The following is a 27824-nucleotide window of genomic DNA, read 5'->3' on the forward strand; positions in this document are numbered from 1 at the left end:
ATTCTATGCTGACCTCTGGAGGCCAAAGCAGAGGCTTCCTTGCTCAAAGGGGCCAGGGGCCAGCCCGGTGTTGACTGTGAGCCCTTCCCGCCACGGGAGAGACCGGACAACCCTCCAAGGCAACACTACACCCCAGCACCAATTCACTTCCCAGTCCAGTCTGTGCCGGGGGTGCAGGGGTGGGGTACCTGAACACACACAGAGCTGTTAGGAAATATGGACTTCGATGTGGTAACATTATGTGATTTCAGAATAATTCCATTCACCCAGACCGTACTTCTTGCCCAATGAATAATTATAATTTTAAGAAATAAAAAAGTACCTTGAAAAAAAATGAACAAGCAATTGTGCATAAAACAATTTTTCAATTTTATAGGTTAAAACAGCGTCTTTGAGGACAAAACTAAATTATATAGCTGCTATTAGTAGCATTCTGCTTTACTTCATAATTGGATGTAACACACCCAGCCTCGCCACGGCGCAAACAGCAGCAGCGGGAGTGAAGTTCAGACTGTTTACCCTTTACAGTATCCACAATTATCAACAGCACACCACACAGATTATAAGCACCAGCCACTTGTAATGTGGCATTTTGAATAGATAAGCAGAAGTGCAATATGGCCGTGCTTTTAACACAATGTACTGACTTGACAGCCGATCCCAAGCCTAAATTCTCATGGCTAAATAAAAAAATAAAGAAAATAAACACACGGGTGGTTTTGCAAAGGTTAAAAAAAAAAAAAGGAAACTATGGCATGTGAAATTATATTTCAAAGAATATTTTGCATGAGGGAGAGTATTTCTATCAACTTATTTCAAGCCAGCTGTAATCTCTAAGTCAAATCTCTACCTCGATAAACAATCGGCTGTCTTAACGTCCTAAAGGTTTGGATCCCCACCACCCGGCAATGCATTTGATTCCTAGCCTGGAGGAGACCAAAAGGTTGGGTGAGAGAGGGAAGTGTGTTCTTTTTTTCCCCTGTTGCCTGGATGAACAGAAAGGAAATACTTTAAAAACCTACTACACCTTTGGCTGCCTGGTTCCTGAGCACGGTGGCTGCATGGTGTGGGCACCATTTAACAAAAGCACCGGCAGAAAAGTGCAGAATGGCACCGTTTTGATTACAGGCTTGCTCTTTAACGGAAATAAAATTTCACAGTTAACAATGAGAGGTGAAAAGTTTAAGAGGCAAAGCTGTTCCTCCTGATCATGACTGTTAATCAGCTTCATGGGTGGTTGCCTAAATCTGTAGATTTTTTTTTTTACCTTGCACTACTGCCAAGATTGTAACTAATTTCCCCCCCCTCACCTACCCCTCCTTGTAAGAGGAGGGGTGAAAAACTCAGCAGAGGAGGCAGCTGTGTATGAGTGACGTGAAGCACTAATGCAGAGGGCAAAATTAAAATTCATGAATCTCTTCACAACCATTTGTGTAACAAGATTAAGACGGGACAGCGGAAAAGAGCGGCATTATCAGGCGTCTTACAGTCCTCCAGCTGGTTACGCTCTATTCCAACACAGTAGGGCTAAGAGGATAACACGCAGCCCGAAGGAAAACGCTGCCTCTCCATTTGGGAGCAGGCTCGTCCCTGGGACCATGGGGGTTTGGCCAGAGATGGAGAGGAAGAAAGCTGATTGCCGCTCAAGATGGAAAACTTTTAAGCCCCGGCTATTAGCACGCCGCAAACAAAAGCGGCCAGGGAGGAGGATCCCGGCGGCCGCGCGGGCCCCTGCGCATCCCCGGAACCCGGGGCGGGCGGGCGGGCGGCGGCGGGCAGGAGCCCAAGGGGGCCGGGGTGCTGGCTTCGGCCGGCCGCAGTCCCCGCGTCCTGGCGAAGAGCACTAGGGCTCGGCGGGGAGCGTCCCTGCAGCTGGGCCCGTGGCTCTGCCTCTGGGCGAGGTCCTCTCCGGGCATCCTCCCCTTGCAAAGGAGACCTCCCCGTGCCAGCTGCAGTTGGGTCATCCGGGCCTCTCTCCGCGCAGTCAGCACACGGTTAAACCCGCTGCTGGAGCAGAAAAGCCGGGCGTTCTGTGCTTCTGGTACGGAAGGGACGAGAGGCAAATTCTGGCTAGTCGCAGGAGAACCACAAACCAGCTGAAATTGCTCTCATCATGAAAAACAGACGTCATGGGTGCACGTTGATACCATCTACGTAGGGTGCTCGAACCCCCAGAAGACTCCCCTAGGGTTCTACTTCCTGAGAACAAAATGCAGCTCTCACCTGCCACAAGAACGGAAAGAGGAGGGGAACTATTTCTTAGCCCAGTGTCAGCCAGGTGGGGAAATGAACTTTAAAGCAATCATGACGAGATAAACACTAAGGCCACTTAGTTATTTATGGAAACTTATTTTTGTGGGACCAATCATCAGCCTATGATTATTTACGGGGATGCTGAGGGCATGGTGCACAGTGTAACCTAAGAGGCGTGTTTAGGGATTTATAAAATGTGCTGTGCTTAGCAGGGTAGTGTACAACATTGGAAAGAAAAAGAGGTCGCTGTCCACTAGATGCTGACAATCTAAAGTTCTAGACAAAGGAGAGGTGGCCCCTGAGGACCTGACTGTCTGGCGTGTCCCAACACACTTTTCAGATCTTGCAGGGAGGAGACAGAGGGGATCAGGCACAATGCTGAAATTTTCTGCCGGTGGAGAAACCCACACCTTTGCTCTCCTGAGCCATGACTGAGAAACTAAAAGCATTTGTCATTCTAAAGGGAAAGTGACTGACATGACATTGAAGCAGCAGCCATCAGCTGATCCCTGTAGCTCTAGCCCCACCCTGGAGAGAAGGCTGCTTTTATCTCTTTGGGTAGAGGAGCCCAGTGGGCCAGGAGAGACCCTTCCCTGACCAGGTAAAGCCCTCAAAGCCATTCCTTTTGTTCTGGGGAGGAGCTAAAAAGGGAGACCATCCTTCTGGAGGTAGGTAAGATTTGAATAACATGCCATTCTGTTTTCATTTTCTGATTGTAAACAAAGGGCCTGACTCCACCGGGGAGAGGAAGTGATTTAACCCCTTGGGTTCACAAGGCATCATCTTCCCCCCAGGAGCTTACATGGAGCCCTAGAGACCCAAAGAAAGGAACCCATTTCCAGAAAGTGAGGATTTCCTTTCTATTGCTTAGCAGATCAGATCCACGTTGCATATAACTTTTCAAAAGTCAACACACTTCTACATTATATCATATTCACATTCTCCCAGGAGAAACATTAAGGTCAGGCCTTTACTTTTCTGCCGTCACAACTTGCAAAAAATGACAAGTCAAAGTCTCTTGCCAAGGTCAGACTAGCTCAGAGAAGGAAGATTTCTGTAAGGCACAAAATTACAGAAGAAATACATGTTACACTAGTAAGTGTGATGTGTATTAGCAAACGCTGAGATTCCTAAAAAGTTGTCAGTGGAATGCTTGCCTCTCAGTGTCCTATATTGCTCCATACCTATAAATAATAAAAAGGCTGATAACATTGCTTTATGTAAGCAAGCTTAGAAATCACTCTCAGATAAGTGCTTTTGACCTAAATCTTGTAGCGCCTCGATCTGACATATAACCCCACAACTGTGAAATTCTGTGAGATTTAACAGTCTCAAACTGCCAACTGACCCAGCCATAAAGCAAGCAGAGATAAAGATTTACAGTCTAACATGATACAATTAGACATTCACCTTCTATTTATTTCAGTGCAGCTAAGCATTTAACCTACTTAAAAGCTGAAGGTTTTTCATTAAAATATAAATGCTTGTTTATCATTCATTCTCTGCCACCTCCCCTGCATCCTACAAATTAGTCTATTATGAATGGAAAGATTAGTTTGTTTCAGAGAAAGGAGTAAACAGGAATGGTTTCTGTAAAATCCTTCTAGACATGCAAAGATAAAAGATGGCTTTGCCACACAAAATAATCAGATACAAATAGCTGTTCAGAAGCAGCACACCTAAGGAGTCCTTTAATCAAATATTTAGGTTACCTGCCAAAAAGACCATGATCTCTTCAAAATGCAATGCAGATTAAAGTGTTATCTAACACAAGCAGAAAACTAACCTTGGAGTGGAAGTTTGAAATGTGTTCATCATAATTTTCATGTCTTTGGATAGAGAAACCAGCTTTTTCAGCTAGATTGCAAAACTGGTTTAAAGTAGTCCCTCGACGTGGGGCGAACACCACTGCTTTCCCCTGGAACATTAAAAGAAATTCACACATTGGAAAGCTGGAAGGCAACCAAACATAACAGACATTGGTCAGAGCATTCCATGTACTGCTCTCAGGTAGAAAACTCAGTTGTTCTTGAAACGTCCACACAGGATGGGCATTCGCGCTGAGAAGAATTTCAAGGATAGATATACATCAAATAAGAAAAAAATCTATTTCATATTTAAGTGGCCAGTTGCTATATTTTATCATCTTCAAACAATGCATGTAATAAACAATACGTGACTCAACACTGGTATTCTGTACCATACACACCTCTCTTGGGTCTAGTGGATTAAAGCATCCACTAGATTTTAGAATAACTGGTCCAGGGCAGTGCCACCCACCTTGCGACTCCTTAGCAGCTGGCAACAAATCTGCCACACAGCTCCAGAGCATGTGGCCAAGGATGCCTATAAATGTTCGTTTATTGTGCCCTGGAAACTCAGTGCCCAGAAATCCTCCACAGAGACAAGTAACCACAGTCCATTCAGTTCTGCCACCAGCCTTTTCCATGACCATGCTGTCAGAGACAGAGCTACAGGATCCTGATTTCCAACTTCACTGAATCCTTCATGAGGGGCATCATTATGGCAAAGCACCTCCTCATGGTATTCAAGTGATTCCTTTGCAAAGCAAGTGGTATAATGAGGGCAAACAAGCTTGTCTAGAGAAACTGTACAACCTTATCTGATTGTTGCAGTGGGGAGAGTGGGAGGACTTGAATGAAATATACACCGGATTTCAGAAGGCCCTCTGACATGAAATTCCACAACGACCATTTGCTAACTCCTGGGTACATGTGGATTTTTCTCCTCCCTTTTAGATGTGCACACAATGGCTCAACTTCAGAATCTTCTTTTCCTTTTATTTGTTTAAAAGATGACTGTATGCTTCTGTTAATTTCAGGGTTACACTTCACCTCTATGAAATACCACTTCAGGTTTTTAGGGAATCAAGAAACTATATCCCAGTTTCTTTTGAAAGGTGGGGTTCATCATTCATACCTGCCAACCGTTTATTGAGCCTTTGGGATGTGGCAGGCATGGGGCTAGGTGGTCTCTATGTCTCATCTCCTTTAGTCCTCAAACTTCCCTCAAACTCAAGATAGGGATTTTCAGCTCCATTTTTCAGGATGCTCAGAAAGGTTGAATCATTGGCCAAGATGACAAACCAGTGAATGATGGGAAATTTACCTGACTTCAGTGCCAATGCTCTTCTTATGAGTCACAGTGATGCCAATAATAATAATAATAGCTACCACTTTCCTAGGTGCTCCACGAGCCTTCCCTTTAATCCCCTCAACAACTTTGTACGGTAGACATTGCATCCTACGGATGATTAAACATGCTGTGAAGGGTTTGAAGTCTATAAGGAGGAGCTGTGTGGCAGAAAAGGGTCTGGACTTAAAGGAGATCTCCACCATTAAACAGTAGTGTCACCTTAGGAAAATCAGAAGAAAAGAGTCATAGAACTGTTGACCTAGAAGGGACCTGGGAGATGATGTTAGTCCAATCTCCTCATTTTTCAGAGAAGAAACTCCAGTTTTCCTAGCCTGGCCCAGAGTTTTCTCATCCATTAAATGGGAAGAACAAAGCCCCCCTTGCCTTCTCCTCCACCAGCACGTCGTGAGGATCCAGTGAGGTAATGAAAGTGGAAATAATTTGAAAACACAAGCTCATACAGATGTAAGACTAAAAGCATCTATGCCACCTACCAGTGCTATAAAATCCCATCAGTTCCCTCTCCTTCTCAGTCTCTTCCCCTCATTTAGCTGCAAGGAAATACACTGATCCACTGTCCTGAACATCAAGTGTGTTTTCATACTGTGTTTACATAGATGTGTATACACCCAGGCACATAATTATACCAGCACCAATCACGCCACTACACTTAAGGTTCTGTCAGCTTTTCCAATATTAATTGGTATTTTCAGGCGGTTTTCAAACTTAGCAGCAAAAATTCATTTTGATGTGAAACTAGATATAATACGTGGTCTCAGCAGGAGAGCAAAAGTCTCCAGTTAAAAAAAAAAAAAAAAAAAGAGGGAACACTAGTAGGTCATTTTAGTTCTTTCTAAGAGCTGGTTGCCATTCCAGATTTCTGAATAATGGAAGTTGTTTTCTTTTAGAGTCACCTGCAAAATCGTCTTACTGTTACAATCGAAGGGTTGATTTTTAACAGCTGTTATCTAAACTATATACCGTAATGTTTTCAGGACTCCGGGGTTGTTGGTTGCGTTGATGTTTGCATTCACAAGATACAAACCCCAGCCTCCTATTGGTTGGGGTGAGCTGTAAGGGGACTGAACTGAGCATATGTCTCAGTTTCCTTGTCCTTCCCCACCCACCACCCCTAAACCAGCAGCCCTTCCCCCTGCACTCCCCACCGTTCCTCCCTGCCCTAGTTTTGACCTTAGCCCTCATCACCACGGACACACATCATATCCTTGTTTGTTACTGCCCATCTTCTCCGGCTAGAATGTACACTTCAAGACAACAGGACCTTCTAATGTTTTATTCACTGCATTTTCCCAGTGCCTAGCAGAGGGCAGACGGTCAATTTTTGTTGAGAGAATAAACTAAATCCAGATGTTGAATAATCCAAAAAAGTCAAGTCTCTGGGAATTCGAAGGCCACGTTTTATTGCTTATTCTTTAGAAAAGATTCTCTCCAAGTAGCTTTTACAGAGTTAGTGGCTATAATGGGATTTCAGAGGGCAGCTTTCTGTGTACAATACTGTCCCCACAAGAAAGAGAAAGAGCGAGCGGTAGTTTTAATCTCTAATTACTCAGTTATGAATTTTAAAATGTTTTCTTTTTCATTTCATTGAATGCAGACATCGTTGAGATGTGGATTAATATTTAGGAGGGACAATAATACATCATCCATTCAGTCAATAAGCATCCACTGAGCCCTACTGAGTGCCAGCATCCGCCCCATAATGAATGGTTTAAGAAGCCCCCCCCATACCCCCAGTGGAGCAGGACTCTTTGGTACAGTCAGAGGAATACTCCTTACAATTTCGGCTGCAAAAATCAAAACAAGAACAAGAATATAGATTCCAAATTAGCCCATCACTTTAGAAAAATTATTTTCAATTTACCAAAGCACAACTTTCTAAGCATTCACAGTCACAGAATTATTTTAAACTCAGAATGAACACTCAATTGAATGTAAAATTTTGACTGATGAGCAGAAATTTGAGAGTTGTTTATCCCTGGAGAGAAGAGAGGAGTAGTTCCACAAAACAACAATGATATTGTTTACATTGTAAGCTCAGTTGTGGTTATTTTGCTAGGCTAATCTATACTCATGTATTAAAGGATGTGTATTTCTGGAAAAAATAAGTATTCTTCAGATTTATTTTACTTCAGATTTATGCTATGCCAAAGAAATACCTTTATTATTTTTCCATTTCTACGTGGTCAACTATTAAATACTGATTACAAGCTTAAGTTTATGGTTATTTTCTAACCATTTCTTTGCCTGGTTTCTGAGATGCCCGACCCTGGCTTCTCTTTTCCACGTGCCCTTTCATTGTCAGTGGTCCCCAGGGCTCTGCCTCCTTTTTCTACATGTTCTATGCAGTTCTAGGCAATTGTACTGAGATCTACAACTTCAGCTATCACTTATGCATCAAAAACTCTCACGTACAAAACTGCAGCATTCACTATTGTCCAGGGTCCACATGCGGATTTTCAGGTGCCTACTAGGTCTCTCCATGGGGATGTTCTGAAAGTACCTTTAACCCAGTCTGTGTAAAATGGAATTCAATATCCTTGCCCAAACTATTACCCTTCCCAGGGCACTACCCACCCATCTATCTCTCTCCTTCTCTCCCTGTCTCTCTCTCTCTCTCTCACACACACACACACACACAGCTGAGTACCCACTAAGTACCAAGCACTTCCATACCTTTCACCTTCAAAATGAAACTGGAAACCAGGAAATCATGGCATTGCCTTTTAAAACCCTTGAATGCCACATCCCGGCACCCCCATCTCTGTCATCTGCTGCATGTGGCTCTCAAACTGTGTTCGTATGGCTTCAAGGGTGGCCTGGAGGGGTAAAAAGGAGACCAAGCTTCTCATGTCCAATTTAGTTAAAGCTGCCTCACTTTTGTATGTTTTATAATTGGGGTGCTGGCTAAAAATACTTTGACCGAAGGGTTCTGCCATTTAAACAGGGCTTGGAAACCAATGACGTGGGTTCCACCTTTTGGGGATGGCAGGCAAAGCCCACTGTGACCTGAGCCATGTCTATCTCTGCAGCCTTGTTTCCGTCCCTCCCTTGTACTCAGCTGGGGCTCTAGTCCAAACTCAGTGCAGTCCCCTGATTTGTTCTTCCAGGGACCACACGTGTCTTTACACATGCACACTTTCCCTTTGGGTGGCATGCTTCTCTTATCTCCAGTTCTTTGTCTACATGGTAAACTCTTACTCATCCTTCAGCACTTGGATAACATGCCCTGCCCCTTGACGCCTTGAATGACCTCCTCTGCTCCACCCTGTGCCTCCTGCCCCAGTTAGCCCTTTCCACTGCGATGTCCTGAACTCACTAGCAGATAACTGCCAGCTCGCTTGTCTCTCACGCTGGACTGTGTGGTCCTTCGGGGCAGGATTATTTGACTCTTTCCCTAGGTGGGCACTCAATAAATGCTGAATGAACCTCTCAGTGAGCACCCATTCCATTCCCTCTTCTCCATCTTTAGGTCTGCACTAGCTCCTAACTGAACAATTCTAAGTAGACATTGGTCCATGGGCGACCCACAAAGAGCCTTCTTACTTTCAAACCCTCTCTTATTCCAAACCAGCTATTTTCTTTTTTGCCAGCCAGAGTGATCTTTCTAGAACCCACATCTGACCACATCAAGGCTCAAACTCTACCAATGGCTCTCTGTTACCCACATAATGAAGTCTAGTCTCTCCATCATCGTGTTCTCAGCCTTTCATAATGTGGCACCCCAAACAAACTCTGTAACCTCATCTCCTGACCCTCCTCAACCCTAAACCCTAACCACACAGCACTCTTACACTCCAGCCAGAGCAAACTCCTGCTTGATCCCAAACATAACATTTTTTCGTACTCACCACTGTGAGCACTGTTGTTCCACCAGGGAGGCTCCTTTCCAGTCCCCTTCCTCTGATGCCCTTCTTACTATTCCAGACCAAAGTCACATAGCACTGCTTCTAGGGAAACCGTCCTCAGGCAGTTAGTCAGTCTTTGTGCTATATCCCTGGTACCCACCATGTTGCATTAGACTTCCTGCTACACAGTGCAAGTCGCACAATGCCCTTTATTCCTGTTAATACCCCATGTTCTCCAGGCCGGTGCCAGGCAGAGAGTAGTTACTCAACAAATGTTTGTTAAATCAAGAGAGAGTCCTGACCTTTGAGTACCTCACATTCTAATGAAGGTGTAAATCAAAAAGATTCACAAAACAAATAAAAACAGCATCAGGCTCTCTGTGATCAAGGGCGGGGCTGTTATAAGCCATTTTGCACCATCCACTGGAGTTCCCCCTGTGTGTGTGTTACATCTCCACGACCACATTATCAGTTCCTCAGGGGCAGAGATTCCACATTGGAAACTCTGAATGAACACCTGGGTGGGCTTCCAGAAAGAACTTCTAAGGGCGGGGCTCCTGCTCCGAGGGTCTTAAAAACCGTCTGGGGACTCTATTCCTGAGAGAGCCAGGTTTGGCCCAATGCAGCTTCTCACCAAGAACAAGGGAGGATTTGTTGGGCCTCTGGCCCAGCAAGCAGAGTGGAACCCAAGGGTCTTTCGGCACCACCTCAGGTCATGCCACTGCGCCCAAACTCACCAGGTATTTCCCTGAGATAAGCAAGAACAGAGGTTTGTACAGATGGGTGCAGAGATGGTAGATTAAAAACAAGAGGAAATGAAGGAAATCTGGTGGTAAAAAGAAGCTGCTCTTCTGAAATGAGAGTTCATGATTTACATTTTTAGCGCTGCTTATAGTCAGGACTCCAGGAATTTGGCGGTTACTGAGGGCCAGCTTCTAAAGAAGGTTAAATGAATCCCACAGTGATATTTTTGAATTCTTGACAATCGGTTAGCAGCACTAGCAAGCTGGAGAGCTGTCAGTATCACATCCCCATCCATCTCCGCACAGTCCTGAGTACACTCATCCTGTCTGACTGGTTTGGCTCCCCTCCCTGAGCCCAAAGCCATCAGAGGAATACTAGTAGGTGCCATGTGTCGGCTGTCATTTCCGGACTAACGTTCAACTTCTAGGCTGCTGTAGCTGTATTTTAAAAGAACACAACAATTAGGGGGTCACCCATGACTCATCAGCAGCGAGAAGCCACCCCCTGGAGGGAGAAAGGTGTGGGTGGGGAGGGACGTGTTGCTTCTGGGAATGAGTAAAATTTGCTGATTTCATTCCTTTTTAAGATCTGATCTTTTCATCTTTTAAGTTTGCTGGGGAGTCCCTTGTAGGCTTCTGGCAGGAGTCAAATGTTTTTACAGTTTCTCTCAACCAGTAAGTTCAGGGAAGTTTCTACCTGGAACAGGTAACGATCATTTCCTGCTGCTATTTGGGGCTTCCGGTAATGACTTTCCAGGCAGAAGTGCCTGTTTATCTGAGGATTGAGGCTCAGTCTTGGGATTTGACACTGCCCCTCAGCCAAGCCAGGAACCCACCCTGGTGACTAAGCTGTCTCTTGGGGCCTGTGCCCCACTCACTCATGATCCCCTTTATAAAAACTGAAAAGGACGGAAACTCCTCCTCTCCATCTACCTTCTTTGCTTCTGGATCCTCTGTCTCCACTCAGCATATCTGCCTTAGCTAGAAATCCAGGACTCATACTCCCCAATGACAGCAGAATATGTTTCTTTCCACAGCTTGACCTTTGAACCTTCGTGTTACAATGACTTCATTCTTGCCACCTAGTAGTAATTTCTCTCCCTTTGCTGGTGGATGTGTCTGTAGTAAAAAGTGTCATCTTCAACCAGGCAGACAGTCCTCTGGACTGCAGGGCCTGCGGCAGGTATGTGGGACACGGGTGCAGGAGAGACGCAGCGGGTACAGTTATGTATAGAAAGCGTCCAAGTCCAGGTCAAGAACATGTTCTTTCTCCTCCTCCCACCAGCAATTCTCAGAGGCAAATTTTTGGAAAGAGCCCCCTATATTCTATACTCATCACAGCCCCAAAGTCTCTCTAGTTCTTCAAGGTAATAAGGGCTAACATACATATTCAGAGCCAGTCCTGGGCTAAAGCTTTCCAGTGTGTTGGCTTGTTTACTCCTCATTTTCCAGATGAAAAACTGAAGCTTCAAGAGATGATGAATCCAGAAAGTGGCTAGATGGTCAGAAGAGACTTGGGTTTTGTATGTAGGTATTTTCTTACCCAACTCAGTATAGTTTACCTTCAGAAACTGGGTAACTGGAAGCATTGGGCCAAAGTGCAGTTTTTTCTGAGCATCCTGAGAATCTGCTGCCTCTCCCATTGAATCTGCTGAGCCTTGAATTACCAGGAACTCAGGATCCACCAGTGCAGCTGCTCACATTGTTTCTCTGTAGGCCTCTTAGGGGCCTTCAGCCTCTGGGCCACAAAGCCATGGAGGGGTTGTCTGGGCTCCAAGAAACATTAAAAGCAGCTCTCATTGTAATGGAATAAAACCTTTAATGTTATCTTAGTCTGGGACTGTGACAGCAGGAGGAGGTCCTTTGGAAGCAGGACAGCGGCCCTGACAGCTAAGAAGAAGAGCTCAGTTATTCCTCTGGTTACTCCCAAGCCCTGGGAACCCTTCCAACCCACTGGCATGGGATATGGAGCTGCTTTGTTCTCTGCTAAGTCCACGTGACCCTTCTAGGGTCCACCTGGTGGAGGCCCAGGGAATGTAAATGCCCTGCACCCCCAGACCTCCCAGTGGGGATGAGATTCCTGGATAGGAATTTCAGTATGTCCATATGCCACCCACAACTGGGATCTCCCCCACTTCTGGTAGGCACCCGACCCTTTAGGCTAGAGCACCTGGCAGTCTGAGCAGGGCTGCAGGACATCAGGGGTCTAAGCGAGGCCCCCTACTCTCATTTCTAATGTTGCACCTTGACGTAGGCCCCTCTGGTTTGGCCTGCCCACGCCTCACGGAGCAGGAGTATGTGCTGCTGACTCCAGGGCGCTGGCTCATCCTTCTCTGAGCTGAGGGCGAGTATCAGCTGTCAGTAGGGAGGCTGCCATCCTCAGAGAGGGCCGCTGTGTGGAGCCACACTTCAGACAACGAGGAGTGTGTCCAGAGTTTATAGAGGGTACAGGAGAGCTGTCAGACATTCCAGTCTAATCTGCACTTAGGTCTATGCATAGCTTGGGCAGTTTTCTATGCAAATCATGCAAATCTGCTGCAAAATGGAGTAGGGATGTTGGTGATGAGTGACGTACTGTTTGTGCAGTGGGAGATCCAGGCGTCCTCGAAAGCATTGTATTTCTGTGTAGTAGATGTTCGTAGAAGCCTTCACATCCAGGAATCTCAGTGCCCTCTCTGAAAATCCTGATCTTGCAAATGCTCACAAGAACCACCCAAAGCTAATGGGGGGATGAAAGGGCCCCCAATTTTCTTCTACCCTTAAATTGAAGTCACGCTCACTCAACCATGACAGCTGCCACCACTAGCTTGGAGCACGCCCCTTCCTTGCCTCAAGACCCACCCCACAGGGGGAATTGAGAAGGCCAATTTAATTTAATTGATTACCACTTACAAAGCTGTGGTTACTCCTCTGAGAGGCCTATTGAAAGTTTCTGAGCTATATAGAGATAACAAAATAAAAAGCAACAGTGTAAGGCAAAGGATGATTATCAAATCGCTCTGAGAACCTGCAATGTGAAAACGATATAAAAGAAAGATTGAAAGGTATTAGTCTGTAAGTCTCACTGAGGTCAGAAGACTAGAGCAAATCTTTTTTTAAAAAGACTTTAGAAACAACTTTAGAAAATACTTCACACACATGCGCACACTGCAGTCCTTTCTTGAGCTCCTGTCTTAGGCTACATTAACATTGTTAACCGATTTTCAATTCTTACAGCACAGCAAGAGTCTTACATACTTACAAGATCTTTTTTTAATGCATGAGCTTTAAACTTGTTTTCTTACTTTAAATAGATGTATATTAACTCTCCGTTTAGGCTGCAGGACCGCCTAGCTTAGTATAACAGTCCAACAAAATAAGAGTGGATACAAACTCTGTAATTTACTCACAGGCATAAATGGATATATAAATGTAAAAATGTGCACAATGTTTTATGCCATGCTTAGCTTCATTGTGACCTAATGTTTATAATATGTAAATAATGGCTTCCTTTTAAAGCAAAGGACTTTTAATACACAGATTCCTCTGAAGTCCCTTTTCTGTAACATAAACAGAAATAAAAAGAAAAAAAATATTCTGTGGCAATAAATAAATACCCAGTGACAAAGGTTACCATTGAAGGGATTTAAAATGACAGAAGTCAACAGAAAACTTTCAATATCATACTTCTACTTTCATATGAAGATACTGTTATCAAAGGAAAAGACTCAAGAAATTCTTTGATAAAAATAATCTCACACTATCTTTGAAGCGGTTTCATTTATTTTACTACCCACTGTGTTCCTTATCAGAAGGCCAAGGGTAAGAAGTTCCCTAGTTATGATTAGGAAAGAATCTGATAGATCAGAAGACTCAATTGAAGTTGGACATAATAAGTATTAAAGTATTACATGACATTAATCCTGCCATTCCATTACTCTCTGCATCTTTGTGCACAGACTAATTATTCCGAAGCCAGTGTTCAGGAGAAAATAGAAACATACTTACCCTGGGCTGGAGTAATCTCTTTATTGCATCAACAAGGCTGGCTCTGTACTGGTCCAGAAACAGGCTGACATTGAGAAGAGAGCAGAATCCAGATTAAACTGGGTTTTCAAGTCTAATGATACTAATGGAGATAAGAACAAGGCTAATTACACATGTTTACTTGACACTAAAAAAGAGAAATTGTTTCCTTCCATTCAAATATCTCACTAGAATAATAATAATCATAATAGATACCGTGCTCAGTGTTATCCAATCAAAGCCAAGTCATCAACCTGTGATGGGCCAGGGGTCACACACGACTGGGCCGCATGTCAGTGTGAAAGGGACAGTTTCTAAGCTGCTGTTTGGGGGAATCATCTGGTTGAGACGAAGCTCTCCCAATATTTGTTACTGAGAGTGCTGTGAGGCCACCTTCCAAAAACAAACCACCAGCCCTATCACACCCAACTCACGCAGCAGATCTCAGGTGGTGATGGTTTTCAGTGACCAGCAACAGCACTGAGGTTAGATTCAACCAGTGACCCATGAGTAAGCAAAGACCAGGTTTAGGCGATGTGACCCAGAGACCATGGCAACTCTGGATTCCGCCCGCGCCCCTTGATCTCCATGTTGATTTTTTTTTTTCCAGTCCATGTGATTTTTCATTTGTCTTTTCTGGTTTGAGAATTTATCTTGCTGCTCTGTCATCTCTTTGGCTGGGTCAGTCTGACCCAGGCCTTATTTGGAAGCTTGGGACAGAGTCTCCTTACCTGGGACTTGCAGGCTAGAACACTGGGCGGCCTTGTGCCTCAGCCATCTCATGAGGGGCCTGAGCAAAGCCCCTACTCCCATTTCTAACACTGCAGTTTGGTGTGGGCTCCTCTGATTTGGCCTCCCCGCTCCTCACACAGCATGGGCCCTGCCTCATCCTTCTCCGAGCTAGAGCTGAGTATTGGCCATCAGTAGGAGCACAGCTGTGTGGAGCCACACTTCAGATAAGGGGAGAGCGTAGTTCAAGGTTTCCTAGGGCCTGGCTCTGACCTTTCTGCATGTGACCTTGGGCACGTCACTTCACATGAGGCCTCAGCTTCCTTGTCAATAAAGACCCACCTGTGTGGCTGTGGTGGGCACCAAATGAATGACAAATGTGAGCTGACAGATACTGGTTGATGACCTGCTACATAGTAGGGACTGTTTGGGCCTTGGAGATAAGCTGTGAATAAGACAACATCCCCATCCTCAGGGAGCTTCTGTCTGTATCCATCGCTGCATCACGAGTTCTAGCCCAGCGCACATGGGGAAGGTGCTCAATAAATATTTACTCACTGCCTAACCGGCAGATCAACACAGTCCGTGAAACGGAGGCGCTTACGTAGGGTGAGTTTCAGTGCCTCCAAAACAGGATGAACGTGCTCTTTCACTGGTCTGGCTGAGGAGGAATCTGCATTTAGGTAGGATGTTTTATCAGACCAGGTTCTCTCCTAATTCTCTTACTTAAGAGGAGTTGGGAGAGCGGCTTATGAGATGTTTCCAAGAACTCAGTGCTTGGGTTTCACCATGACATACTTAGTGGAAGTTTCTTCTATAAAACGCTGCTTAGAGCAATGGAAAAAGAATCCGCTTAAGGTGAGCTAGAAATTATGTCTAGAATGGGAACCCATCCATCAATCAGGAGAACCTGATTATTACCCAGGGGAAAATTTCTTATTGTTCCATAAGACCAGGCACTAAAATCTTAGAGCACAGAATGTGTTTAATTTGAACGCTACAAAAACGTGCCTTTTAGTCATATTAATCAGTGGTTAATAACCAGTAAGGACTGATAAGAAAGGAATCAAATTGTATTTAAGTGTTCTAAAATTTTCTGTTTGGGACTATGTATCTTACTCTTTAGTGAGGTAATATCTTAAATTTTAGTAATGAAGCATTCTATTTTGTTAAAGGAGACTATCTCTGTAAGAAATATCTCTGTCAGTTACTTGGGTCTATGGGACCCAAGTGATGGTTGGGATATATTCTCAGTTTATACCTGGGCATCCTAAGAGCTGGTAAGATTGTTAGAAATAAACAACAACATAAAAGCTGAGTTTAAAGCATCACCTTATAAAGTACTATTTCTACTTAATGTTGACAACGGTGACCAAGATCTTAACATCACAGCTCACTAGAAAATGCAGCTTAACACACAGTACACATTCAAAACAGTTATTTGAAAGCTAATGCTGTCTACTCCATCACTTCAAATCAAATTTCCCCAAAGTGATTCTTGTAGCTCTCTAATAGGTTTTTATTCCAAGCAAGCTCACCTTGCAGAAGCTCTGGTGCAGAATTTATAACGCTTTGTAGGATCCATCCTATGAGCAATTTCTCTGTGCTGTAGTGGGAGTGATATATAATCTCCTGAAAATTCACCCCTTAAATAAGTCCTAATGGGTTCAGAGAACAGCAGTAGCTTAAGTGGATCTATTAAAAAAGGCTGAGTGGGTCAGTGATTGGGATGGAGATACCGTTTCAACTCTCCCTTCAGTTACTGATCAAAATACATCGACAGTCAGTCTAGTTTGGCCATTAAACACACACACACACACACACACACACACACACACACACACACACACACACACACACACACACACCCCTCTATATAATTCACTTGTGGAATCAACGCTTATTTTGTTCCACTGATCTGAATCACAGATTGTATGACAAAGGAAAGGTGCCAGGCCATTTTCATCACCTCCTTAGAAGCAGTCAGGGTTTTCTGCAGAGTACAGAGCAGCTACCACTCCTCTCATTGGGAAATTAATTAGTGCAGAGAACAAGGAGACATTTCTGTCAGTATCCACAGAGAGGAATACCTCCCTGTAGTTTTCAAGGTGAAATGTGCTCAAACTCACTGTTTTAGATGTAACTTTCAGCAGATGAATGGCCTCTAACAGTTTTTATCAACTGATTGCTGGGGGAGCCTTATTCTGATCTCACTTGGTGCCACCCCATAGGCGTGAGATCTTGGCAATCTGTCTGTCTTCTCTGGGACCAGATTTCTTCAGGTGTGAGGCGAGAGGGCTGACTACATTTGGGTTAAAAATCCTTTCAGGTGGAAAGGTCTGTGAGCCGTGATTCAGAACTATCTATGATCACACTATCTGGAAGAAAAAGAAATTCTAGAGCCTATTTGAGAAAAAAAAATTTTTTTCACCAAACCCAAACTTTTTTCATCATTTAAAGTAAAAATGATAGAAAACAGAATCAATCCACTGTATATAGTTAGTGAAAAAACGCTGTCAGAGGAGGTGAGGTGATATAACTTCCCCCTCTTCTTCCCCAAGTCTCAGGCTGCAGGTGTGTCTGGCTACGGGTGGCATTTCAGACCTGCTTTCCAAGCCTTTAGAGAATCCAGATGTATAGAATCTTTCTTTATTTCTTTTTTTTTTCAAATTCACAGACTCATTTTTATTTTTGCAGAGCTACAGTAAACTGGAAAGCCATCAAACACTGAATGAAAGTGTTCATTGGATAAAAAACATCTTACTTCCAGACTCTCAGATTATTGTGATTGTACAGGAGTCTGGAAAGGCAGGCTTAAAATTAACAATCACTCGCTAGTCTAAACTCAGCAAGGACCAGGCTGGACTGCATTTCAGCAGAAAGGAACTCATATTAAATTCAACATGAAACAAGTCAACCAAAGAACTTAATAGGCAGGGTTTGTTTTTTTTTTCCTACATCTGCGGTTAAATATGCTAATATTTTGATGTTTGTCAACAGCATCCTTTTGCAGGTATGGCTGTACCTTGATTTTTCCTTCTGTTTATTTCAAAGTTGACATTTTACAAGTTACTTAGGAACTGGTGAACCATGAAACTATATTTCATTGTCAAAAATGCTGAATGGTGAAATAATGACTAGCTTTCAGTTTGCCTCTTTATTTTATAATCTAGCTGAGCTACTAAATTTAGATGTGAGCTAAGAAACTGTCTCTTCTGGGAGATAAGTTATTTCCCCCATTGCCTACAGGTTTATGAATGTTTGAATGTAAATATATGAATATATGAATGATTTAAGAACATAAACATATCACCGCCCGTTGTAATCATGTGCATTTTACTTGAACCACAATGTGGGTTTGGAATAGGTTTGTGAATAGAGCTTGTTTTCATGTAAATGGGATCAAGCAGTACCACTGGTTAGCTATTCAGGGAATCAGACAATGCCACCCTTGCTGGAAATGCTTCAGTAAGAATTTAATCCATGTACCTAATATTTGAACTCCGACTCTCGCTTCATATTCCTATGGCCTAATCCAGATCTCACTGACTGACAATGACTAAAGGATGCTGTGAGACTTAACGTGATCTCTTTATGTGTGGCACCTATTTCCACTGGCACTGAGTATTTCAGGTTTCATCTTGGAGGTAGTGTCTAAAGAGAGCTTTCTTCTCCTCCTCTGTGACATTCATGAAAAAAAAAAAAAAAAAAGCCACATGGTCTGCTTTCCTGCCTGCCCCAGGAGCAGCATCCATGCGTGCGATAACTCTGACAGAGAAACACCAGTCCTACAGGACACAAAGAACTCGTGGCATCCTGAACTTCCCTGCTCTACACACAACATGTATACTATGAACATCACTGTACTTTCTAAGTTTCTAAACAGCTTACCCCATCCCTGTGAATCTGAAGACAGGCCATTACCAAAGCATTTCTTCTGGAAATAATATCAGCGTCACAGTGAGAGTAGCTTAATGTTTCCCACTTACAAATGGGAAATTATAAACAGGCTGACGGTCTGGAACTTACAACACCAGGGGGGAAGAAAACTTAACAATTCATGCACAGAAAAGCCATTTATAAAATGAAACTTGGTGTATTTAGTTCAATTGAATATATACATTCCCAATAGCAACTAGATGTGTGTGTGTGTATGGGGGGGGGGTGTGTACAAAGAACATTGTACTATTACATTATGTATTTGTAATGAAAGCCTTAACTGAATATGCATTATGTATATCAGTTGTATGAGATCCTGTTGTTGGCTCGGGGAGAAAAGACTATTTTTCAAACATTTTGTGTGGCTATTTTTACCCTAACTGAGAACATTAATCAGAAAAGAGCTTAAATCTTACTTCCTCTGCTTGTTGCTCTGGTACAAATAGGATGACATGGTGTAAGTGTCCATAACACAAGGTATGACAAAGCCAGGCTGTTTTGATATTTGTGCAGAGGACAAATTTAACTCTAAATCTCTTGGCCAGACCTGACTCTCCCCACATAATCAGAGTCCATCCGTGTGCGACCCGCGTCTGAAGCTCCAAGAAGATTCTGCCCTCCTTCCCTCTTTCCACTGCTCTCTGATCTGACTTTCATGCTTAATCTGATCTAATCCTGCCAGCATTATCTTCATCTGTGCAATGAAACCTGGAGGATCCTTTCTCATATTTGGTGAGGAAAGGCATTTACTAAATTACTTGCTCAAATCATATGGTGAGGTTTTAGCTCCTTATTTTTGATTAGATGAGGGATGTCATATTGAGACACAATATCAGTGATTAGTCAGAAATCCGTCTCTCTCTTTTTTTGTAAAAAGGTTTTCTGAAATCGGATGCAGGGAGACTAAAACAGCCATGAAAAACTGGAAAATCACAACTAAAAGTTGAAGAAAATATTTCTTTTTCACTGAGAAATATTTTCCAGGGGAAAACAGAAAGCAAACCTAATTCCATTGGCTCAGGTAGAAAGTTACCCACTGAAAATCTTATTAAATAATGATTAAAGAAAAAAAACTTCCTGAAAATTTCATTCTAATCATTCAACTCTAGGATAGAGAAAGTCGTCTCTAGGTTCTGGATCTTACGTTTGGGCTTCTCAGTATAATAGAACTTCTTCAGAATCTGAACTTGTGTTTTCAAGTCTATAGTGTCATTTAAAAAAATCACGATCAAATAAGGTCTTACTCTTAACCGGAAAAATACTTGTGAATGGTCTATATTTCCCATATGCTAAAATAATTACTATTCAACACATGAAGAAAATACATAAGATTAGTTGAAATAATTATTAAGGTTTGATACATATTTATCCTGTAACTTAGGATCAGACTTTCATTAACCATAAGTAGATCGGGCTAAAAGAGAAGACCAAACATCTCATGTAAATTATTTTTAAAAGGCAGGCACCTGACAGAGATTTCAATATTATTATTTGCATAACATAAAATGTAATTTTATAATTCCTGCTTTATGTATAATTAAATATCATAATTGAAGACACTGAAAATACCAGATAGCAAATATACATTTTAAGAAAAGCTATTTCCCTAAAGATAGTCCACAGATATGTTTATATGCTGGAGCATGTATGTGTACACACACACACATATTCCCTTATATCAATAGTCAGATCTCTCCTAAGAAGTAAGCTAATTGAGCTGTTTGTGTTGATAAACTCCTTTTTCTCCAGACTATTCCTCTCCGAGCCATAATTATTTGCAATTTGCCTAAGTCGTCCATTTACTGATACGTCAAGCATGAAACAGAGGCAATTCCAGAAAATGGAAATGCTTCTCAAAATCAATCTTTGGGAAATAATGTGGTAGAAGTTACTGTGTGATAGAAGACTACCTTATAACTGTCACATGGAGATGAATATTAATTTGTTGAGGTTAAGGCGGCTTTGTGCCTCATTTGTTGACTTTGCCTCGCTGTCAGCAAAGCAGTACAGCCCAATTACTCCAGCAAAGCTATTTTTTTCTAACACGATTTTTATGATTTTTATGTACTTACCAGTCAGCACACATAACAATGTCAAAATGTCCTTCCAGTTGAGAGACATCTGTCTCATTATCCCATCGTAAAACGCTTGAGGAGAAAAAGATTTTTAAAATTATACTTAGGGTTTTTTTTTTAACTTTTGATTTTTGAGCTATTAACATTATTTTTTGTGGCACTTGAAACTATTTAAAAGGTATATACAAATTATATCAAAAGGCATAATACAAAAAAAAAAAAAAAAAAAACCAAGGGCTGTAACTGTCTGTTCTACATTTTACTTAGCCTTCAAATCTAGAAGAGGGAGAATTCTCTATTCAAATACAATAGTTAAGCTTTTGCTAGTTGTTATAGGTTTGTGTAGACAAACTAGGGAAAAATATCTTATCTTGACCACAGTCCTCAGAATGAGTCTAGATTCTTAACATCAGTGAGGTACATCCTGAAATCAAAGTATTCCCTATTTCTGGTATACAAATTTATTTTAAAAAATGATGTGAAACTTAATGCCTGGCATGTCGGTTGCATTTCTTATGGATGAGGTGAGTAATTTGGCAAGATGGAAGAAAAGAATACCAAACTTTCACTTGGTATTTTTCAGTTTTCAGGTACGTTTTAAAATTCACCTGTCCTGACACTTTGTCACCAAAAGAGGATCAGGTTTTAAACCTCATATTAAAAACAAGTATTTGAAAATTCTAGTTATGCCTATGACACCAACCAGAGATTATAAGTTACTCTCAATTAATAACTTGGATGATTAGCATTTTACCATATTAAAGTATTTTACTGACTCCTTGTTCCACCACATCAACTCTGATTTGCAGCATTATTTTTCAAAGTAAACTTCTGCTTCTATTATCTATTTTGATTATTATTTAAAACTAAACTGAGTGAGCACAGCCTACTCTGTCCAGTTGTATTTGCTTATCTTGGTGAGTTCTTTATTTCTTCTACATCTTCCCCGGGTGAAAAGTCATGTATTTGAATATAAAAAGAAGTCTTATTTTTTCATATACATTACTATACATCCACGACAGTGAAGTTTTCAAAGTAGAAAAGATTAAACACATCTCCATGAAAATACCTATGCAGACTGAACATCAGTTGTTCATTCACTCCTTTGACTCATCCTTAGGACCGCCTCCTACGTGGCAGGCCCTGGGATGGCCTACAGGCCATGCCTTCACAGAGGCAGCCTAGCAGAAAGCCCCTAATTCTGATGCCGTGTCCTAGGTGTTATGTAAGCACACAGACTCAGCTCCAGGGAGGGCTTTACAGACGAAGTGGACTACACCTCTGTTCACAGGTCCTGTGGCACATGGACGAGCTTTACAAATTAACTGTAGTTTTGCTGTAGTTGCCCTGACCCACTGCAGAGTCAAGAAACAGAGGAAAACAGGAAACCAGGAAACCCCTAAGGGATGAGCGCTACTTTGTTTTTGGATTGATTCCTCAAATACTCCGTGCACCTGGGGAGAGTGGGAAGTAACCAGCACCAACTTTTCTGGAAATGCTAAGGCTTCCGGTGCAGCTGGGACTCAGGCTCAGTGAGAGAGCGGGCCTGTTCAGCCTTTATCAGAGACCTGAGTCTTAGTTTCTACACGAACAAGATGGTTTAAAGTATAGCTCAATGCTAGACCTTCGCAGATCATAAAAGTAATGTATCCACTGCACACATTTGGGGAAAAAAATCAAAGTAGTAAAATTACTCATAATCTTACCATTCAGGAACCATTATTTAGAAAATGCTTCTAATGCATGTGTCATTACTAATGCACCAGGACAGAAAGTGCTGGAAATCCTGTGGTAATATTGGATTCCTGAGGTGCTTCAGCCTCTTGGTTCAAAAAGACAAACTGGAGAGATAGGGGTCTAGATGGCAATCAGTTGTGGGTTACCACAGCAGATGTAATGAGTCATGATTCTAAAAGAAATTAGGGTGTTCAGCTTGGCCGCATGGACCACCACACATTCCCAGTTTTCCTGAGGCTTATGGCTATGCTGTCCCCATAACTGTAAGCAGGTGACAAAGAAGGAGGAGTGTTATGGATAGAGTCCAGCTTTGGCATCGCAGGCATACCTAAGTTCAAATATTGGTTCCTTCCCTGACTAGTTGTGTGGACTTGGGCAATTATGTAACCTCTCTAAGTCTGTTTACTCATCTGTAAAATAGTGATAACGATGGCCACCTTCTCAAACACTCTCAGAGCATCATTCACACTGCATCCTGAGTTGTGTCTTTCGCACAGCCTATGATGAGAATGGTGCCAAGAGTGGTGGAATCAGGTGGCTTCTACTTTGGAAGGCCAGAGATGTTGGTGACCTCGATATTCAAGGAGCTGGTCCTTCCAAATCCTCTCCTCTGATGAACGTGCCCTCCACCCTCCTCAGACACTCACTCACACACACTAGAGCAGTGCTTCGTGGGGAAGGACCAGATTTTTTTTGTTTGTTTATAACCAATCTGTGGCAGACCGTTACTTTGGTAAAATACAATTACAAGTGAATAGACAAGTGAGATTTAAAAAGAAAAGACATTCCAAACACAAGTCCACTGATCATATGCTTGGATGTTACAGTAATATTTCTAAACATTCACTTCAATTTCTGAACTTAGCTCGCTGCAGCTCACTAGCGTACTGTTCACAGACTGGTACCAGTCCATGGCCTCTTCGTGGAGCAGCCCTGCCCTTAGTCCTTGTCTACCAATAACTGCAACCATGACAGCCCCTCTACCTTTCACAGCTCACCCCTTCCAGAGGGGACTCTAATTCCAACCATTATCCAGTCCTACCGGCCTACAACCTGCTGGTGTTATCACCACCTCACCGTCCCTCTTCTTAACATTTATCTTCCCTCCTTGCCCAGCTTGAGTCCCGTAGCCAATCATCTTAACTACTCCCTTGCACAGACCCTTCGCTCCCTTGGCCCTTTCTCACTTCCTCACCTTTGTTAAATCCAGCTCTCTGCCTGCTCTAAGGCTGCATCCATGCACTTGACTGTGGTTGGAGAAAGCACACAAGCATCCTGACTGACTTTGCTTTAAATTCATGACCATGAACCACAAGTGGATTCTTGATGTCCGGCAGTTACACTTCCATTTCCCTTGCCCATTTATGCTCCTGATCTCCCAGCTTGTTATTTTCCACCATCTTCACTTCTTTCAAAATTCTAACACTTCCTCCCTCACTCTTACTTTCAGCTGATGACCTTGCTGCCTACTTCACCATCAGAATTGCAGCAGTCAGATGAGAACTTCCCCAAACTCCGACCACCACACTTAACACTCCTCACAGCATCTGTACCTACGTACTCTCCTTCCTGCCTCTTATCATGGATGAATTAGCCATACTCCTATCTAGAGCCAGTACTTCCTTACACACGAGCGCCACCCTCTTTGGTCTCCTGTAGGGCATAGCTCCAGCAATTCTCCCTTCTTTATCCTGTGCTATCCATTCTTTCCTCTCTACTGGATTATTTCCATCAGTATTCAAACATGCAATTATTTTCTCCTTTTAAAATATCCTCTCTTGACTCCACCCACCCTTTTGGTTATTGCTCCATTTCCCTATTCCTCCCCTGCAGCATAATTCCATGAAAAAGTTGTTCAAACTCGCTATTTTCAATTCCTCTCCTCCCAATCAGGCATTTGCCCCCAACATTCCACCAAAAATGTTCTTGCAGACCTACCAAAGATCTCCACATTGCTAAATTCAGCTCAGTTGTTAGTCTTTATTTTATTTGACCTACCAGCCCGCACCTCTCATATATCCAACTTGCTATTTTATTATTTCCACTTGGATGTTTAAATTGACATCTTAAACTTATTATCTCCAATATTTAATTCCTCATCATCCCTCCCCAAATTCATTTCATTCACTGTCTTTCTCATCTTGTTAACTCTACCCTTCCAGCGGCTCAGGCCAAAACCTTTCACTATATCCTGGACTCTTACTTTTCTTTTACACGCCACATTGAATATGCCAAGAAATACAGTTAGCACTACTTTTGAAATACGTCAAAATCCAACTTTTCTCTATCTCCACGCTCCCACTCTGGTCTAAACCACCATCGTCTCTCATCTGAATTATTGTATAGTCTCCTAATTGGTCTCCCTGCTGTAACCCCACAGTTGCTGCTCAAGGGAGCAGCCAGAGTGATTCTTTAAAAATGTGTATCAAATCATGAGCCTTCACTATTTTCTACCTTGTAATGGCTCCTCTCTCCACTCAGAATAAAAGCCAAAGTCTTTCCAGTGATGTGTAACCCCCATGCAAGCCAGTTACTACCCTGACCTCACCTCCTAGTCCTCTCCCCCTTGCTCTCTTTGCTCTAGAAACACTGATCTCTTTATAATTTCTGGAACACACCAGGCGTCCACCTCTGCCTTAGGGCCTTTAAACTGGCTGCTTCCTCTGTGTGGCTGTTCCTCCTCCAGATATCCCTGTGGCTGTTCCCTTACCCCTTTCAAGTCTTTGCTCCAATGTCTTACCTTCTCAGAGAAGTCTACCCTGACCACTCTATTTAAAACGGCAACCATTCATTTCCACTCCAGCGCTCCTGAACTCCCTTAACCTGCTCTTTATTTTTCTATAGCAATTATTACCATTTAACATGCTATTTAACTCAATGATTAATTTTTAAAGTTCTCTTTCTCCAGTAGAAGATAAGCATCCTGGGACAGGGATTTCTAAAATCTGTTTGTTCCATGAGGTATTTTCACCTCCTTAGGAGAGTTCTTGACACATAATAGCTGCTCAATAAACATGTCATTTGAATGAATTGTGTATGAATATACCTAGCAGAGAGCCTGGCATACAGAAGGCACTCAAGAAACAGAGGTTCCTATATTAAGTTGTTCTCTGAATAGCATGTGTAGATTAGGCAGATATGGAGGCCACTTAAAATGCTTTCTGAGGATTTCTACTTCCAGTTAAGATGGAGTAACAAGGCCCTCATTTACCTCAATGCCTGAAACCACCACACACACACACACACACACACACACAAAACCACACAAAATATATAAAATAATAGTTTTCAAGACACTGAGAATCAGCAACAAAGGACAATCTTTGAGAGAGGGGGAAAATACCATCACCCCACGTTACTGCCGTAAGAGAGCTTCCAGGCCACAGCACAGGGAGGGTATCTGGGCAGGAGCGAAGTGGGCTCCCTGGGCTAAGGAGCTGGAGCTAAGAAAGCAAGGCAGTTACAGTTCCCAGTACTGAGTACCAGGTAGGAGAGTGCGGCACAGACAGAGAACTCTAAGCATCTGTGGATACTCTCCCTGAAATATTCTGCAGAGGCCTGACTGGAGCATGTGCATGAGGAAACTACTTGTGGGTGGGAAAAGAACCACCTGAGAAGACTGGAGGGGACTGGCCAGTGTTCACACAGGGCCGGGAATAGCACCTGTTCTCACCAGCAAGACTGAAAAACCTCGTAATTCACAGGGCACTGGGTATGGTCCTCAGATGGGTCTTGTCTCAGTAGTGGAGAATAATGAGCCCTAAACTAAATGCTGCTTTGTTTCTGCCTAACAAATCTTAAAAGTTATACCCCCAAAGAACAAATTATTTCAAAATAAATGTGTCCCCAAACCAAACCCCAAAACATGTAGAAGAATACAAAAACATTCAGATCCCAAAAAAGGTAAAATTCAAAATACCTGGCATAAAGTCAAAGATTACCAGACACGCAAAGAATTGAAATAATACTTTGCACTTTGAAAGGTGCTAGGAAGAGAAAGTGAAGACAAACCACAGGCTGGGAGAAATATCTTATATCTTTGCAAAACATATATCTGATAAAGAGCTTATATCCAGAAGATACAAAGAAGTCTGAGTATGTTAATAATCAGAAAACAAGCAACCCAATTAAAAAAAATGAGTAAAGCATTTTAATAGACACTTCACCAAAGAAGATTTAAGTGGCAAACAAGCACATGAAAAGATACCCAACATCATTAGTCATTAGGGAAATTTAAAACCCCAACAAGATACCACTATACACATATTAGAAAGGCTATAATTTAAAAGATTGATCATATTGAGTGTTGATGAGAATGTGGAGAAATGGAACTCTTGAACACTACTGAGGGGGGATATAAAATAAACCACTTTGGAAAACAGTTTGGGAGCTTAATTTAAAAGTTAAATATATGCCTCTATATGATCTAGCTGTTTCACTCTTAGGTATTTACCCTAGAAAAGTGAAGGCAGATATCCACACAAAGCAAATATCCATCTATCCATACGTGCACACAAATGTTCATTACAGCTTTATTTGTAATAGCCCAAACAACCCACAAGTTCATCAATGGGTGAAAGGATAAACAAACTGAGGCATAGCCACACAGTGGGATAGTACTCAGGAATAAAGGGAGATTGTCATACTAAGTGAAGTGAGCCAGAAAGAGAAAGAAAAATACCATATGATAAGACTCATACGTGGAATCTAAAAAAAATGACACAAATGAACTTATTTACAAAGCAGAAACAGTCTCAGACATAGAAAACAAACTTATGGTTACCATGATAGGAAGGGGATGGAGAGGGATAAATTGGGAGTTTGGGATCTGCAGATATCAACTACTATAAAAAAATTAGATAAACAACAAGTTTATACTGTATAGCACAAGGAACAATATTCAATATCTCGTAATAGCCTATAATGAAAAAGAATATGAGTAGGAATATATATACATATATATGTATAACTGAATCACTATGTTGTACATCAGAAATTAACACAACATTGTAAACCAACTTTACTTCAATAAAAATATATAAAAAATAAAAATTGTTTAAAAAAGGAGTTAAAAGGAAAGAACTATTGATACATGCAACAACATAGGCGATCTCAAAATAATTTTACTGACTGAAAGAACACTGGGTTCAAAAGAAAAAGTGATTGAGCGATTTCATTTATTTGAAACTCTAGAAAATATAAACTAATTTATAGTAAGGGAGAGTAAATCAGTGGTTTCCTGGAGAGAGAGGAACCTTCAAGGGTCAGAAAGGAGGGATCATCAAGGGTCACTAGGAAACTTTGGTGGGGGTGGGGTGATA

The 27824-nt window shown here is 42.3% G+C and overlaps 1 protein-coding gene across 3 annotated transcripts in view; it reads right to left on the reverse strand.

Annotated features, from left to right (window-relative positions):
• Positions 1-27824, reverse strand: part of CAMKMT (calmodulin-lysine N-methyltransferase) — a 313184-nt gene that overhangs the window by 2183 nt on the left and 283177 nt on the right. For all 3 annotated transcript variants that reach the window (XM_010997165.3, XM_031466936.2, XM_064494531.1), the window contains 3 exons: positions 20764-20838; positions 14006-14069; positions 4040-4171 (listed from right to left, as the gene is read on the reverse strand). In XM_010997165.3, coding sequence (XP_010995467.2) covers positions 4040-4171; positions 14006-14069; positions 20764-20838 — 271 coding nt within the window. The remainder of the gene's footprint in view (positions 1-4039; positions 4172-14005; positions 14070-20763; positions 20839-27824) is intronic.

The sequence above is a fragment of the Camelus dromedarius genome, chromosome 15, assembly GCF_036321535.1.
Source record: "Camelus dromedarius isolate mCamDro1 chromosome 15, mCamDro1.pat, whole genome shotgun sequence".
Classification (NCBI taxonomy): domain Eukaryota; kingdom Metazoa; phylum Chordata; class Mammalia; order Artiodactyla; family Camelidae; genus Camelus; species Camelus dromedarius.